Raw genomic sequence first — 16,202 nt, 5'->3', positions numbered from 1 at the left:
AAAAAGAATAATCGCCATTTTGTAGTATTCTTCGTGGCATTTTCTCATTATCTTGTGATATAAAAGCGTATACATCGTTTTCAGTACTATAAACGCATACAGTTCCTGTGTTTGATACTGATAGCTTCGGTGTAATAACACTATCTTTGAAGGGTAACTGTTATAAGTCGTAATAATGACACAAGCCCAGTAATGTGAACACCTATATATTTGTTTATGTACATCGATTAGACGCGGGAAAATTTGGATTGTTTATCAAGATGCTGGGAAAGAGGATGCACCACAACAGCAAAGGAAGGTTAGCGAGCAAAGGGCACGACGGCAAACCATCTAGCCCAGGAATTCCACCGTACAACAAGCCAGCCAAAATGCCCGGTTCTGTGTCTCTAGGCAAAACCAAGGTAGAAGCGTGCCCGATTCCTTACATCAGAATTCAAGACAATCCTGTGCATTTGCCGCGGTATACGGCTATTGCAGCCAGATCTGCTGACGAACCTATAGGGATGGATGAGTTAGATGCATTGCAACTAGAGTTGGAATCTTTACTCTGCAACACAGCACTCCGGGTGAGATATTTTCAATCAGAAATTGAAAGTATTGACACAAATGAATCAAAACGGGAGAAAAAGGGTAAAGCTGCTGGCAAACAACTACAGTATCCTGTCAAGAGGAAATTTCAAGATGACAAGCTTGTTAAGACCAAAGACTACACTAAATTATCCAACCAGCCCAAAATGCCCAAATTTAAGAATTACCCAAATCCTAACAATGCATCATCTGGAACATCACATAATAATTACTCAAATGATCTGATGAACTCTGATAACTCTGTAAAACTGGAAATGTCCCAGTTGGCACTACCGAAAAACAATATTCCATACAAGTTTTGGAATTCTGTCGAGCCCTATTGTGCACCTGTAACATTGGATGACATCAAGTTCCTGGAGTCATTGCTAGCTCAAAGCAGTAATACAACTTTACCCCCAATCCCTCCTCTCGGCAGACATTATTCAGAAGTGTGGGCCGATGAACATTTGAGTGAAGACCAAAATGCATCTAACCCAAACAAACAGAAATCTTCAGGGTTATCTCCAGATGCATCTATGCTGCGCAAGAAGTCTGAGAAGTTGAATGACAATATGATCACTGGCCCTTTGACTCAGCGGCTAGTGTCAGCTCTAATGGAGGAAAATGTACTTCCATATGAAGCTCCAGACATCAAAGTGAAGCAGACTACCAATGCTAAGAGCAACTACAAAAACTCCCTGACATTAGAGAAATGTCTGAGAAAGGAGCTTGTAGAGCAAGGCATTCTGGATCCAGAGGATTTGCCGCCTTTGACCAATCCTGCCGATGATGAAATACTTGCCGAGATAAAAAAATGCCAGACTGAACTGACGGCTGTGAGAAAAGACAACTGTCGTAATCTGAAGAACCTTATAGGTTTGTGCAAACAAGAGATGATCCGTCTAAACCTAAAGAAACAATTGGACCAAGTGGACATGGAGTGTATTGATATTTATAAGAAGATGGTTGCAGCCAAACAAAAGAAACGGCCAATCACAAAGAAAGAGAAGGAAGATGCATGGCGTGCGATAAATGAACAGATTAGGCTAAATAAAGAAATTAGTTCTTTGCCCCTTACAGGCCCCAATACCAGCTAATTAAGTAAAACTAGCATTAAGTATCATCTTTAATTTTAGCTTAATATTAATAAAGTATGTCAAGCAAATAGATTGTTTTAATAGACAAATATCATTTTTCCTTAATTCTGCTGTGCATGATATTACATATTATATTTTCGTAATAATTAAAAATAATATGGGATACTATGTATTATAAGATGGACAGAAAAATATTGTAGGAATGAATAATAGAAAATGCATGTTAGATAAAAAAAAGAATATATGTTAATCTCGATTAGATTCATTTTGTGGGGATCCATATAAAAAAATAAGAATTCCCTTCTCTGACGTAATAAATGAATGGCTCCTGCCGGCGTATCATGCTTCTAATTTTATCACTTATCCACGTGGATAAGACGTCTGTCACGCTTTAGCAAGTTTGTCAGTGTGAGAGTGACAGATGTCTTATCCACGTGGATAAGTGATAAAATTGGAAGCATGGTAGGCCGGCTACAAATGGAAACTGTGACAGACAAGCGTACCAGATGGTCTGGTTTGTCTCTTTCTTGCTCTCACTTATTGCCTCTTTAACAGAAGTACAGTACAGACATAAGGCTATCATAGTCAAGCAAATCGGGGATTTGGTTGTCCCGTATCAGCCCATTTTAATTTTGCGTTAAACGAATCGTCATAGCCATATGCTGTCACGTCTGACATAGGATTTAAAATTTCGAATTGCAACGAATAAAAATTTGTTATGGTGGATGTCGTACCGTATGTTTTTGTGTTGTTTTAATAAATTGGTTTCTTTACTTTTGGTTCTTCCGCAATATGGATCCTCTTAATCCTCTAACGCCAAACAAAATACAGAGACTGATGCATCTAGCCGAAGACGCATCTTTCAATAAACAAATCTATAAGTTTCCAACGGAACTGAAACCGTGAGTCATATATTTATAAATATTCTAATTAATGATTTAAAGTATAGTTAATTTAGAGTGAAAAAGTTTACCTGTAGCTCTTTACCTTTGGATTGCTTAACTGACGATGACAATAGTTAAGATGCGTAATGCAAGAAAATTTCAACTCTGCTGAACTGAAAGAGCGTGTTAATAAAATACTTCAACACCCCCTTTCCTACGTTCCTACGTAGGGGTCGTACAAGTCGACTGTGAGATATCGAATCATAATTTACTTTAAGATCTACCTAATCTACCTTATTCCCTTACATTTCTATCTGCTATGTTGAATATGGCAGACAATGGTAGAATTACCTGCTGCATCAACTGCTTGAAGTTTTATAGGGCTATTGTGGTCCAAAGCCTTCTGCCACAGATGCTGAGCCACCTCCTTCCTAGTTAGGTTGTAAGCATTATTATGTGAATACTTTTGTTTTGAACATAAATATGTTCAAACTTTTGAAATAAAGTTTTTTTCATTTATTCACAACATTTAAACATTTTTTATTTACCTGTGTGTTGAATGATGGTTCAAAGGACAGTCCTTACAAGTAGTCTTGTGAGTAATTAATGTTCTATACACAAATAATTCTAGAATAATTTTACATGGTAGCTGCTGTATAAAAATGGTCATGGGGACCACCATTGAACTTGCTGGATGCAGGCATATTGTATTTAAACTATATTTTTTTCTATTACACAGCCTTGGCCATCACTTAATAGCCTTGCAAAATAATATGGAATCCGGGGCCTGTGAATCTTCATCAGGGCTTTTGGATTTAGACCAAATACAAGGTAAATCTTCACTGAACTTTTGTGTGCACAAGAAAAAAACATATGGCCTATTGGCTGACATATTTATTTTGTTCTAATTTTTAGGTTTCGGAGAGTCAGAGGCTGGATCTATAAGCAAATCTGTAAGTTATTATTTTGCAATATTTGGGAACTATAAGATTAAAATTATATATATATTTTTAAATGTAGATTTACCTGCATGAAACCATAAGGGTAGCCAGCCAATTAAAAAATTCCTCATATTTCAGACTGGCTTCTTCCCGGGAGAGATGACTGGCCGGTCCACCGGTGCAGATGAGAACCTCCCTAGTATACCCATGGGACTCTCACACACATTCAGCTTGGACAGTCTTAGTAAACAGTTAGACGTCCAATCTAATGAAGTCAATCAGATTATGAGACATTCTATTGCTTCAAACTTTTCTCTTCATTCCAAGGTAAGATCTATATTTTTTTTTATCACAAACAGGAAGTGCTTGATATCCAATCAGGTATTCAGGACTTTAAGTAAATTGTAAATCAAATTACTGACAACAGCACACATTTGAACAAAATTATATGTGTGTTCATCTACAATTGTCATCATGTTCCACAGTGGTCTTGGGTGTGTCTGTGTGTCTCAGTCTCAAAGACACTTATAATAAATTATGATTAGGCAGCTCCACACGCAGCAAGCAGAAATGACCATTGTAGATGTAAATTCACCTTAGAATGTGGGATCTGCCTAGGCCGAGGCATGTCTGCATTGGCCAGTTGCAGCTCTAGGCCATCGCCTCGCGACACTGCTCCCTCTGTGTGGACCTGCCTAATCAACATGCACAGTGGTTGAATTTGTTTTCTTTAATAGAAATTTTATTGGATACAATCTTAAACGAAAAAAATCTTTGAAATCGAGGTTCCGTTCTCGACTGTTTACTTCTGCAAAACTTAATCAAAATAAATTATGAATAAAAAAGTTACTATTTCCTTTCAGAACCTAACAGCAAATGAAGCATCCTTTGTGGCAAAGTATGCCCCTATCCCAGTGCCACAGGCCCGTACAACCATACAAGAACCTTCAATGTAAGTCACATACAATTATGCTGCCATACAATCTAAGCAGCATTCTCATATTTTATTACACTATAAAGAAATTTGTTTAAAAAAAATATGCCAAGGGAATGACATCAAGAATGACCCATGTACGCCTGTAAAGGTAGAGTTTGGTGAGACTACTTGAGTAGCAAATATAACCCAATATGTAACCCAGTCTCCACATGCATAAAATAAAATAAATAAATCATTTCATTTCATTTCAAATCATTTCAATTTAAAACAGCATGCTTTGCTTAAGTTACAGGAAACTTAGCGTGAAACTAAAAATTACAATTTCAAGTGCATTTTGTCACTGATAAACCGCTGATACTTGTGTAAATTTAGACCTTATTGTTTTGGTGTTTTTTTAGATCAAAATTAGAAAGCTCATGGTATCAACATATTAGAAAAAAATCCAAAGCTTTACTGAAAGAGATCGCTCTTGAACAATAAGACTGCCTTTACCTTTTTCCAATAGTCTGTTTGTTTCCGTACCTACATTTATTGTAAACTTTGTGAGGTGTGCAATAAAGAGTCTTGACATGCACTTGCAGGATAGACATGTCTGGGGACTCCATCGGAGGGTACTTCAGGGACCGGTGCCCTGAGTTTAGCAAGGTGCTCGGCCATTCAGATAGCCCTAATCGGTCTAGCATGCAGCCCAGCTTGACTGAAGGTGAGTTTATAGGTATAATATTTTCCCAGTTAGGTGACTCGTCCGACTAACTTCGTTAAGCAAGCCAGTTTAACGTAACCGCTGCTCGAGCGGGTGACGATAATACACGAAGTAAACTGCAAATTACAGATATCTAGCATTTATTTTACGTGTAATGTTAATCTAATGTAACCAAATGAATGTCTGTGTTTTAACTTTTTAGTCTCACATTTCGAACAACCGGAGTCGCTACAACACCTGCCGTGCAAACTCGACCCTTCCTTAGACAGCGTGCCCGTCCGCCAACCCAGAATTATGAACGAGGCAGACGAGCTAGAAAAACAAGCCTTCAAACAACAGGAACAAATCAACCAGTTACTCATGAACCCATTCTGCCATACAGATTACAGACTAAAAACAGAAGAATCTCAAAATGTAGATCCGTTTAAGAAGCCTCAGTCTATTCTGATGCCTAATCTAGAGCCTCAGAAGCAAAAGGTTACTACGGGTGCTAGTAATGAGTATTTAGTGAAGGCGGTCACTAGGTGTTCGATTAAACCTACGGGCGATGAGAGCTCTGTGGTTGATAGCTCGCTTAGTCTTTCGAAGATTGCTGAGTTTTTGGGTAAGTTTTTTTGTTGAATACATATTATACGTACAGCGATACCCATCTGTTATTATACTCCTGGTGCCAGTTTAGCATAAATCGAAAGCGCAAGTTGTGCTAGACCGCCTGTTATCTCATGTGAGTTGCTAGATATGAGTTAGCTTTTTCAGTACAGATGGTGTTTTTTTACGCAGTGGCTCATTTCTTGTCAGGTCGAAACTTCGGAAGGTCATCTGTACTGAAAAACGTCGTACGATACACGTGCGAAAAGGAAATTCGTAACTCGTGTTTCGATCTTCAATTTTTTCGCACTTGTGTCGGAATGTATTATTTCGAGTCAATTGACATTGCGTCGAGCCTAAAATTGTTATTTTTAACATACTTGATTACAATTTTCAGGTAACCATTCTGTCGTCAACGTCTCCGATATTATTGACAAATATTGTAAGAAGGACAACACCAAGCCCCTTCAAGAAGCAAACAAAATACCAAAGCAGGAATTACCCGTCACCTATTTAAAAGACACTCGAAACGTCGAATCCGCAAACAGCGGGGGTAGCGACAAAACAGTAATTTCTGTGAAGAATCAGGAGAACAGAGTTATACCTGAAGTGTTAATTACGAGGGATTCTTTAGCTAATGCTCAGGCGGAGAAGGAAAGTATTAAGAGCGATAACACTCGGTCTAAATCGCCGTCGTCGAGAAGTCGGTCCACTCTGAGCACAGTGAAAGAGAATTACTCTGCAGAGAGCCCTGTGCGGACAAGTACTGATGGTAAGATGAATATTATTGATGATTGATTTTATAAATATGAAATTGTTAAATAAGTGTCTCTGCATGGTACTCTGCTAAAGTAAGAACTACAATTATCTCTCTATCTTAGCTTACGGTTTGAATTTGGACGTTTTATATACTTAGTGGATTTAGAATTAGATGGTAAAGTTGCGCTCGCCTACAAGTGTCGCCGCGAGATAGACTACCCGTCCTTATGTCATTTATACAGTTAGAAGAAGACGTGTCATATATCTCACGGCAATCATGTGCTAGGCCTACTGTGCTAAATAAATAGCAGATTCACCAGATGGCCTATTTCTGTAACCACTACCAACTAATAACCTAACCACAAAATTAAAATTTTGAAAAACCCCCGACCGCGACCTAGTGGACCGATTTTCATGAAACATAGCTAAGAACACTCCCGACTAACACAGCTTTCAAATAAAAAAACTAAATCGAAATCGGTTCATCAGTTCGGGAGCTACGATGCCACAGACAGACACATACACAGACAGACAGACTCGTCAAACTTATAACACCCCGTCGTTTTTGCGTCGGGGGTTAAAAAAAAGGTTTTTTTACAAGAAATATGCCTATGTAAGAGGACGACCATAGAGTGCTCCTATGATCTATATGATATGACTGCTCAAGTGCTCACGCAACCTCGTCAACGCTATTTGATAGAACAGGCGGATAAGCAGGCATGCTTACTATATATTCTATGACTTTGGACTTTTAGGATATTTTTCTCTGCTTACATATTACCTACATTTATGTTTTCTTTTGTGAATGGTATAACTTCCACAAATTCAACCTGTATTTTACTTGCACTGGTATAAAATGGTTGTACTTTTCAGGCGAGGTTAAACCCACTCATGTCCCCTCCCCAAACTTTGAGTATAAAGAGTTAGATAAGTCGGTAGATTGGCGGGACGTCATGCAACAGAAGTGTAGGCGGCAGTCCGGCTTGGCTAATCAAGGTTTGTGGGCGCTTTGCCTCGGTGAGGGGTGCTATATTTGTGCGAAAGGAATTTGTTTATTAACAAAATTAATGCATTTTGGGGGACTAGATCTCAACATCTTTCATATTCATTTCATATACTAAATGACCGCCGAGAACAAAAGCTTTGTCTTGATGGTCATTCTTTAGTTTTATTACTCATTAGCAGCATTAACTACATCGACTGTTCTTGGGCGTCCTAACACAAATTAAGATTTAGCCCGCTATTGAGGGCGCCACTGGACGGTCGGCGCCCTCATAAAAAACTTCATCTGCATTTAAGGAACATCCTTCATGACAATCGTGACCTGAAGCCCCTATCATAATAGTCATTAATTTACCCTGTGTGCAGGTTGACGTCATTCGCATGAAAAGTTCGAGCTCTGATCATAGTCATTCATTTACCCTAACGATTTTTTTGGAGTTAGAATCTACTTTGCATATTTTCTTTACTTATTTTAATTTGATTAGTTTTTTTTTTCTACAAACTGTCTTTAAAACCATGTTGGTATCTTTCTGCATTATTTATTGATGTGACAGAAAGATTTAGGCCTTTCTTTTCACATTGTCATCAGCTTTTTCTGTACCGATGTTTGTTTTTGTTTATGTGTTTGTCTTTTTCTTCTTTATTCTGTGTATTTACTAACACTACAAAACATACGCATTCACTAACAAAGTGTCGTCCTGTCATGTGTCTGCCGTCTGTTAACAAATTCATCCTAAAAAGGGGTTACTATCGAAACATAAAACAATGAAAATTGGTTTTCAAATGTTTACATAAAGTATATTAGGTGTTAAATTTAGTTATGAATAAAGCCGGAAATCATTGTTTTATTGAATTACAATAAACGGCGATATAATGCACACCGGTCTTTGGAAAGAGACAATTAACATCACATAAGCAAGAAAGAGACAACGCTCTACGAGAAGAAAAACCGATGTGCAATCATTATCGCCGGGTACTGTAGAAGACAACAGTAATTTAACATTATAACATACTGACCACTTGAAATAACATGCGCTATCATTTTTTTACTAACTGAACATTAAATTAGAATCTCATACTCATTTGCCTGTTTCAGGACCGTGGATTGAAATTAAAACAACGCCTGTTAAAGGATTTGTGGGTAAGTTTTCAAACTAAATTTCGTCCATTACATTTGAAGTTTACTAATAAACACATTACAATTTTTCCTTTTACAATTTTAGGTGTAAACTGTCCCACATCCATATCAATAACGACTAAATCTGACAACTGGCTGACAGCCACATTCAAATACGACCGCTCCGACACCACGAGGCCCCTGCGCATCGAGCTGCCACATCAACCGTTACTACTCTCCCCCGGCAAAACCGAACAACTGACTCTAAACATCACATCCAACGCTGAACTATCCACTGACATACCATTCATCATCACCGTCAAAGATAGCTCTATAGATAGCGAGCAAGAACAGAAAGGAACTCTGTCAGTAGACTTCAAAATGCCTGAAGTCCAAGCTATATCAAGTTTCGGACCTAATAAAGTTGTATTTTCGCCGACTCAAGAACGAACTTTACTAGCAACGACTTTGGTTTTGCTAAGCGATTCATCAGTCGATTTACAACTGTCGTTATCTTTAGTCGATACAAAGAATGTGTTTTCACTAAAGAATGTTCAAGAGATAAAAATGAGTGAGATTAATAAGATTCTCGGGGCAGCGGAAGAGAAACACGCGTTGGCTAAACTGAAGAAGGCGAGCTCGGCTGTGCAACTGTGTCGCTTGACGAAAGGAAATGCTATCAGAGCGACTGTCGTTTTCGAAGCTCCTTCTTTAAATAAACAAGGTAAATACTTGATAGTATAGATAGTACAGTTTACGCATCGCTTAAAGGCGGGATAAGCTTAAAGCAAATGACGCATTTGATTATCAATATCGGGATACTCAGAAGAATAAGGGTCACCCCAAACCTACCCGAATATCTATACCGAATCGGCTTTCCGCCGACCAAAAATCAATTAGTATGGTATGAACATCCATGCGTGTGCGTTCAGCAACGATGACGTCTAAGCGTCTCCATACTAACTGGCGATTTTTGTTCGGCTAGAGCCGCGTCGATAAGTTTGAGGAAACCCTAAGAAAATAAGCCTATATTTTTGGTCGCGTACTAATTTTTTTGTATTAATTAGTAGGTAACGAGTTGGAGAAGTACCAGGGCTCAGTGGTAGTCAACCTAATCGGCGTCGAAGCTTCAGTCAAAACTGTAGAGCTGAGCGCCTCTGTGGGAGTCGCAAGCCTACGCCTCAGCACGCAAGACAAGCCGTGTTTCACAAAGGGTAACTTAGATCTTTATTATACACGTTAAACTTTCGTGAGACAATAGCGATATAATAACGTGAGTACAACCGTATTTAAATTAATTATTAGATCTTTATTATTATGAAATTTACATAAATAATTTCTTTATTTGTGAGTAGGTCAAAAGTTTATCAACACTCCTGCTTACAAGGTAACGTACTTCTTCTCTTACTTCCAAAACTGCCCAACCGCGCTGACTTTCATCAATTTCATCATGGCTGGTTTAGATTAGAAGTATGAGAGTAATGCCTCTTATAGGATAAGTATGCATTTCATTACCAAATTGGTGAAAAGTTATCTTAGTTCTTCTTCCACTACTTTCGATTGCGAAAGCAAATTTTTGCAAACAAAGGCATTATACACGTGTTATAAATAATAATGTATTGCTTTTCTTTACAGAACCCAAAATATTACAGTTAGAAAACGTCGGATCTTTGCGTGGAACCTGGAGCCTCAAGCAGAAAATTGAAGATAGCCTGGTGTTTGTATTCTCCGTGAAGACCGTGGAGCTTGCTCCAGGAGAGGCGAAGGGAATCACTGTCACGTATAAAGGGCCGCAGGATGTTTTATATAACGCGTAAGTTGCCTTAATCATATTATATTTGAGAATTGTCTTATACAGACTGAACGTAGTACGCATCTACTCGTACTCTGCCAAGATTTTTGATAACGCTTAGGTATGCGTGTGTTACGGCCCAGCCACGACATTGGTCTAAGCGCGACAGCGATGAGCGGCAGCCATACGTGCGAATGAAAAGTCCCATCGCTGTGTCTCGCTCCAATGTATGGCCGCCGCTCACCGCTGTCCTTAGACCAATGTCGTGGCTGAGCCGTTAGTGGATGGCGGACTGTAAAGCCACCACCCATAAATCAACTATTTTTGGAACTAGGCGTGCTAATCGAGGGTCTGCATTAGAGACAATAACAGAACGTCATTTGCTGTCATCTGCAGTTCATTTTAAACAGTATAAATTCTGATAGTAGATGTACTTCACACATTATTTTATTATAGTTGTCAATCGTCGATTCCCAAAGATTCACGTAGCTATATTAAATTATCATTTTTTTTCCCACAGAATGTTAACGTTCGAAGAAAAATTATCCAGCGCCAAAACCGTCATAGATATACAGGGTGGCACAGAAAAGTTCCCCATCAAAGCCAACTGTCACAACCTATCGTGGGTCCGAAGCGGTCGAAAGGAACTCAGTCTTAAAAACTTCTCCGATAAAAAAGTTCTAGTTCGCTGTGATATCGTCGGCGATGCGTATACTATAGACGTGCCTGGTGTGGACGCGAGGGGAACTAGTTGTATAATAAGCTTCAGTCCGAATGAGTGCAGACTGCTGCCGATTGTGTATGCGCCGACGACGCATCTGCCGAACGCTGCGACGCTGTTTATGAAGTTGGATAAGAATAATGATCACGTTAAGAAGGTACGTACCATAAATAAATAAATATTATACGACATTCTTACACAGATTGACTGAGCCCCACGGTAAGCTCAAGAAGGCTTGTGTTGTGGCACAGAGAACCTCCTATAGAGTAGAAATCTTGTATATTTTGTTCGCGATACGAGTCACCAGTGTTTGGGGTGCGAGGAGCGGGCGGGGAATGTGTTAAGCGCGCTGTGATTGGCCGTTTCAAGGACGGCGGGCAGTCGCGCCAGATGAAAAGGGACAGAAGTATGACTGTCCCTCTACTGACGCGTAAGTGGCCAATGTAAGTTGACCTATGCCGGCTCTGAATAAATTATAAATATGACTTATTTGTGGAATGTAATGCCGTCTGTTTTTAAATTTGAGCTTCTTGTTACCTTTCCACACCATTTCACACTACAGGTGGACATCTTTAAGGCATCAAAATACCCTTTTCCAATTTTTTAGTGCGAAAAACACGCGCTGCTTTCGGATCTGTTACTTGGTCGATACTGATCGGGCACGGCGAGCGCCCGCGCTTATATCAGTGCAAATACTAGGAACGCTGGCGACCGCGAGTCGTCTTGTAATGGATGTCTATAGGGGTTGGTCTGTGTGTTGTGGAGACCCAGACAACGATATATATAATAATATATAAAAATTTTACCTTCCAATAAAATTGTTATTATTTTGCCTGGTATATCCGAGGTCTTATATAGAGAGAGTACGTCGTAGACGTCGCATCGGACCGATAGATGGCGCCATCGTTCGTTGTAAGTCGCTCCGGCGTCACACCGCCGCGATGTTGGTAGTCCCGTTTTCCCCACCTGCAACATAAGGCTCCTACGCGCCCCGGCCCGCCACCAGCCACCCTCATTGTTGAGGAGAAGTGCCGACGGTATATTAAGCCTACCAGGAAGGCATCACTCAGACCTCGGATATACCAGGCAAAATAATAACAATTTTATTGGAAGGTAAAATTTTTATATTATTTGTGCCGTTTGTATATCCGAGGTCTTATATAGAGACCTGTTTATTATCTCCTGGTGGCGAGTCAGCTGGCGCGCAAGCCTTTGGTAGCCCTATTGGCATAGCATAGAAGAATAAGTGAATCGGTTGTTGAACCGATTTGACAGATGTATCAGTCGAAATCGCCTTCGATCCGCGAATATCTCGGTGCCAGAAACGCCTAAAGAGATTTTCGTGATGACGTTTAGCTTTAGTCAGCGAATAGTTAGAGAAATGACATTATTATACATTGTAGGCGAGGCTGACTTGAACAAGATACAAAAACCTTAGATACACTTTTATTATTAACAGACACGTTATTTTATCAGGTTATTATAAACCCAATTTCAGACACAAAGTGTGGAAATTAACTGTAAAAGTAGTGTAACTATCTGTACTGTAGCAGGGTAACGTAATTGATACTGCTTTTGTCAACCCTTCGTAAAAATTATCTAAATCAATATTAGCTTTGATATGACTATTTAAAGTCCAACGTCTTACGTCCATATCAAACACAGAAAAAGGTCATCACTCACGCGCCCGAGGGCTATTTGTTACGATACTGGTATTTTCGATCAGACTATTTCGCGTCAAGCGAGCGCGGTTACAAGCGAGACTCCTGAACTCTGAACTCTTTTTAGTGAGGGCATTTGAGGATACTGATCGCTCGGTAAAACTAGCCTAGAAGATGAAAAGTACGAGCGCTGTCGATTGCTACTACACTGGACGGAGGTATCAGTCGATTTCTTCAAGTCAGTCATTGACTCTTAGGGTAATCCATTACCTAATCCAAAACCCGATGCGACGGATATCTACTTCGTGCAATGAAGGTCGACAGTGTAGACTGAGAGGTGACGTCCGTGTCGCATCGCTGGTGGTTGCTGAACACGTCGTGGTAGCAGGTCAAGGGGTGAATTAAAACACCGCCACACATGCGCACTTTGAGAGCGTAGGCGGAGCGCAATAATGGCGGTGCACCGCACAAACGCTGGCGTTGCGCCCAGTGGGCACTAGCGGGAACTAACGAGCGCGGATTGCGAGCGCAACGCGCGCGGGACGCGAGCGGAATGCGCGCGCATTCAGCGCGCTGATAGCGTAGCGTTAGCGAAGCGGAATGCGCTTTATGTGTGGCGGAGGCTTAATACGTACCGTTGTACGGCGTAATGCAGGGCTCTCGCAGACGAAGAGGTACGATGACGGGCGACGCAGAAGAAGGCGAGGTCGCCGAAGGTCACTTACTTGGCTCCCAGGGGGTGCATACTGACCTCGTACGACAGTCTGTTGGAGTCAGCAGTTACTGTCGTAGTTACTCGTAACCGAAGAGATGTAGTCCTGCCATCGTACAGCATAACATAACATACAACCGAACTGTGCATAGCATATAGTGCTATGCGAACCTTAATCCGGCTGCATGTCACTTCAGTCGCCAGCGCCACCGCCTGTTGAAGATTATTTTCCATCGGAAGAGCTTTACTTTGTACAATATTCCGATTATTTAAGGTCTTATCGGGCTGCAAATGCAAGCAAAACAGGAGCGATTGGCCTACAGGTATCGGCAGCTGTACGAGGTAATGCTGGAAACCAACCTCCCTCTGTAGACTACGAAAGTTGTGAAATTGATGAAATCAGGTTCTACGATCGAATCAAGCTCTATATTAATTCAGTATAGTCGAGCCAGATGATAACTACTGAAGTCCTCCTGAGTTCCTGGCCCCTTTCGCTTTGAGCTGGAATCTCAAGTTCACTAAGGCGAAGCGGGTTTATTTTTCCCAATTTGTTTATTAGAGGCTCGGCGAATAAGTTAATCTCTCGAATGGACAGGGGGCGCCACAAGCCTCCGGGAAATCGTCGTGTACTTGGAACCCCCGCGGCCAGATTACCGATCGGTTTTGGTGTCCGCCCGGTAAACAGACGCACGCTCAGGATGCAGCACGCTGGCTCGAATTCAGATCTGGACATTCTGAAAGAGTTTTTTTTTTTTTTAATTCCGCAAACCTTTACGATGTCTTTGACCTACACAATGAGCGACGTACAGGAATCACAGGGTCGTCTCGCGAGGCGCCTCTCCGATTAGATAGCTCGCGAACATCGTCAGGACACCCTCGCAGCAGTGCGGCTCCTCGTCCGGTTATTGACGTCTTACCTCGTTCAACTATAGGTGGCCAAGCCACGTTAGGACGTAGCATCTTTAGAATTTATCTGTTCTCACTTCGGCGACGGAGGAGTCATTGGTCAAAATAGAGTGTAAATACTGTCGAAGTACTTCACGGGAACTGGAAAGAGAAGAGTGGATACCATAGTGTACGGGATGTCAGCTGATAGCGGCGCCCGGCGTCACATTGGAGGGCAGTATCAGCCTGGTCAGCAACAGAGTCTGCAACGATACCGTAGCAGACGGAGCCCGGATATGGTCGTGGCACCATTGTAGGGGAAGACAGTGCTCGCGGTGAGCGTGACATCTTAGGCGCGACGGGCGTTATCAGCGTGGCGGCTAGCAGTACCAAGGGACCACATCAGCAATCTTACCAGCTTGTCACTGCAGCAGACGATGTTACGTTCGGCGGTGATTGAGACGGCCGTCGTCAGCTCGAAAGGCGTCTTCGATGCCCCTGTCGCGTCACGCAGTATCGTGCTCGGTGGCCCTCTCGAGGTCGCCGCCGTCAGCGCGGGAGGCACCGGCGCCAGCGTGGCAGTCAGCTACATCGGTGAACAGCATCGACAGAGTTCGCGGCGTCGTCACGGCAAACGCGACAGGAAAATTAGCGACGCCTTCGCGGCAGCCGCAGTATTGCGCTCGGTGGCGCGATGAAGGTCGCCGCGTCTGCAATCTTACCTCGTGCGATCGAGGCGACATCAAGGCGCCAGCATCAGCGTGGCGGCCGACGACACCGGTGGAAAACTTCAAGTAGCTTGCGGCGTTGTCATGACAGACGCAGCAGAAGGATTGCGACGCCTGTGCAGCGGTTAACAGTATTACGCTCCGCATCACCACTGAGGCTTGTCACGGCAGACGAACGCTCTGCATCACCATCGAGGCGCCAGCATAAGCGTGGCGGCCAGCGATACTGGTGGACAGCTTCAGCAGGGTCGCGGCGTTTTCACGGCAGATGAGCGCGCTGCATCACCATCGAGGCGCCAGCATAAGCGTGGCGGCCAGCGATACTGGTGGACAGCTTCAGCAGGATCGCGGCGTTGTCACGGCAGATGAGCTCGCTGCATCACCATCGAGGCGCCAGCATAAGCGTGGCGGCCAGCGATACTGGTGGACAGCTACAGCAGGATCGCGGCGTTGTCAGGGCTGACGCACGCTCTGCATTACCATCGAGGCGCCAGCATAACCGTGGCGGCCAGCGATACTGGTGGACAGTCAGCAGGATCGCGGCGTTGTCACGGCAGACGAACGCTCTGCATCACCATCGAGGCGCCAGCATAAGCGTGGCGGCCAGCGATATTGGTGGACAGCTTCAGCAGGCTCGCGGCGTTGTCAAGGCAGACGCACGCTCTGCATCACCATCGAGGCGCCAGCATAAGCGTGGCGGCCAGCGATACTGGTGGACAGCTTCAGCAGGATCGCGGCGTTGTCATGGCAGACGAACGCTCTGCATCACCATCGAGGCGCCAGCATAAGCGTGGCGGCCAGCGATATTGGTGGACAGCTTCAGCAGGCTCTCGGCGTTGTCAAGGCAGACGCACGCTCTGCATCACCATCGAGGCGCCAGCATAAGCGTGGCGGCCAGCGATACTGGTGGACAGCTTCAGCAGGATCGCGGCGTTGTCACGGCAGACGAACGCTCTGCATCACCATCGAGGCGCCAGCATAAGCGTGGCGGCCAGCGATATTGGCGTTGTAGGCGGGGGCAGAAGGTGGCCGCGCTGGTAGCCTGCATATTGACGACAGATCACTAACGGCGCGGCGCTCGCGTCGGGGCAGCAGCAGACATACTTAC

General features: G+C 42.8%; 2 protein-coding genes across 3 annotated transcripts in view; both read left to right on the top strand.

The window, feature by feature from the left end:
• Window positions 1-8: 8 nt before the first annotated feature.
• LOC125231022 (transcriptional adapter 3) lies at window positions 9-1,732 on the top strand. Its single transcript, XM_048136364.1, has one exon. The coding sequence runs from the start codon at window positions 261-263 to the stop codon at window positions 1,662-1,664; it is 1,404 nt and encodes a 467-aa protein (XP_047992321.1). The 5' UTR covers window positions 9-260; the 3' UTR covers window positions 1,665-1,732.
• A 495-nt stretch (window positions 1,733-2,227) lies between these two features.
• Window positions 2,228-16,202, top strand: part of LOC125231426 — a 29,288-nt gene continuing 15,313 nt past the window's right edge. Inside the window, exons 1-14 of one of the 2 annotated variants that reach the window (XM_048136879.1) lie at window positions 2,228-2,566; window positions 3,288-3,379; window positions 3,464-3,501; window positions 3,628-3,816; window positions 4,353-4,441; window positions 5,008-5,129; window positions 5,332-5,733; window positions 6,115-6,489; window positions 7,350-7,472; window positions 8,575-8,619; window positions 8,702-9,319; window positions 9,663-9,809; window positions 10,231-10,408; window positions 10,908-11,265. In XM_048136879.1, coding sequence (XP_047992836.1) covers window positions 2,457-2,566; window positions 3,288-3,379; window positions 3,464-3,501; window positions 3,628-3,816; window positions 4,353-4,441; window positions 5,008-5,129; window positions 5,332-5,733; window positions 6,115-6,489; window positions 7,350-7,472; window positions 8,575-8,619; window positions 8,702-9,319; window positions 9,663-9,809; window positions 10,231-10,408; window positions 10,908-11,265 — 2,886 coding nt within the window. In that variant the 5' untranslated portion in view covers window positions 2,228-2,456. The remainder of the gene's footprint in view (window positions 2,567-3,287; window positions 3,380-3,463; window positions 3,502-3,627; window positions 3,817-4,352; window positions 4,442-5,007; window positions 5,130-5,331; window positions 5,734-6,114; window positions 6,490-7,349; window positions 7,473-8,574; window positions 8,620-8,701; window positions 9,320-9,662; window positions 9,810-10,230; window positions 10,409-10,907; window positions 11,266-16,202) is intronic. The other variant, XM_048136880.1, reaches the window with a different exon arrangement.

Source organism: Leguminivora glycinivorella, chromosome 11 (assembly GCF_023078275.1).
Source record: "Leguminivora glycinivorella isolate SPB_JAAS2020 chromosome 11, LegGlyc_1.1, whole genome shotgun sequence".
In the NCBI taxonomy this organism is placed as follows: Eukaryota; Metazoa; Arthropoda; class Insecta; order Lepidoptera; family Tortricidae; genus Leguminivora; species Leguminivora glycinivorella.
Note: the sequence above shows the minus strand (reverse complement) of the source record. Positions and strands in the feature narration are given on the sequence as shown.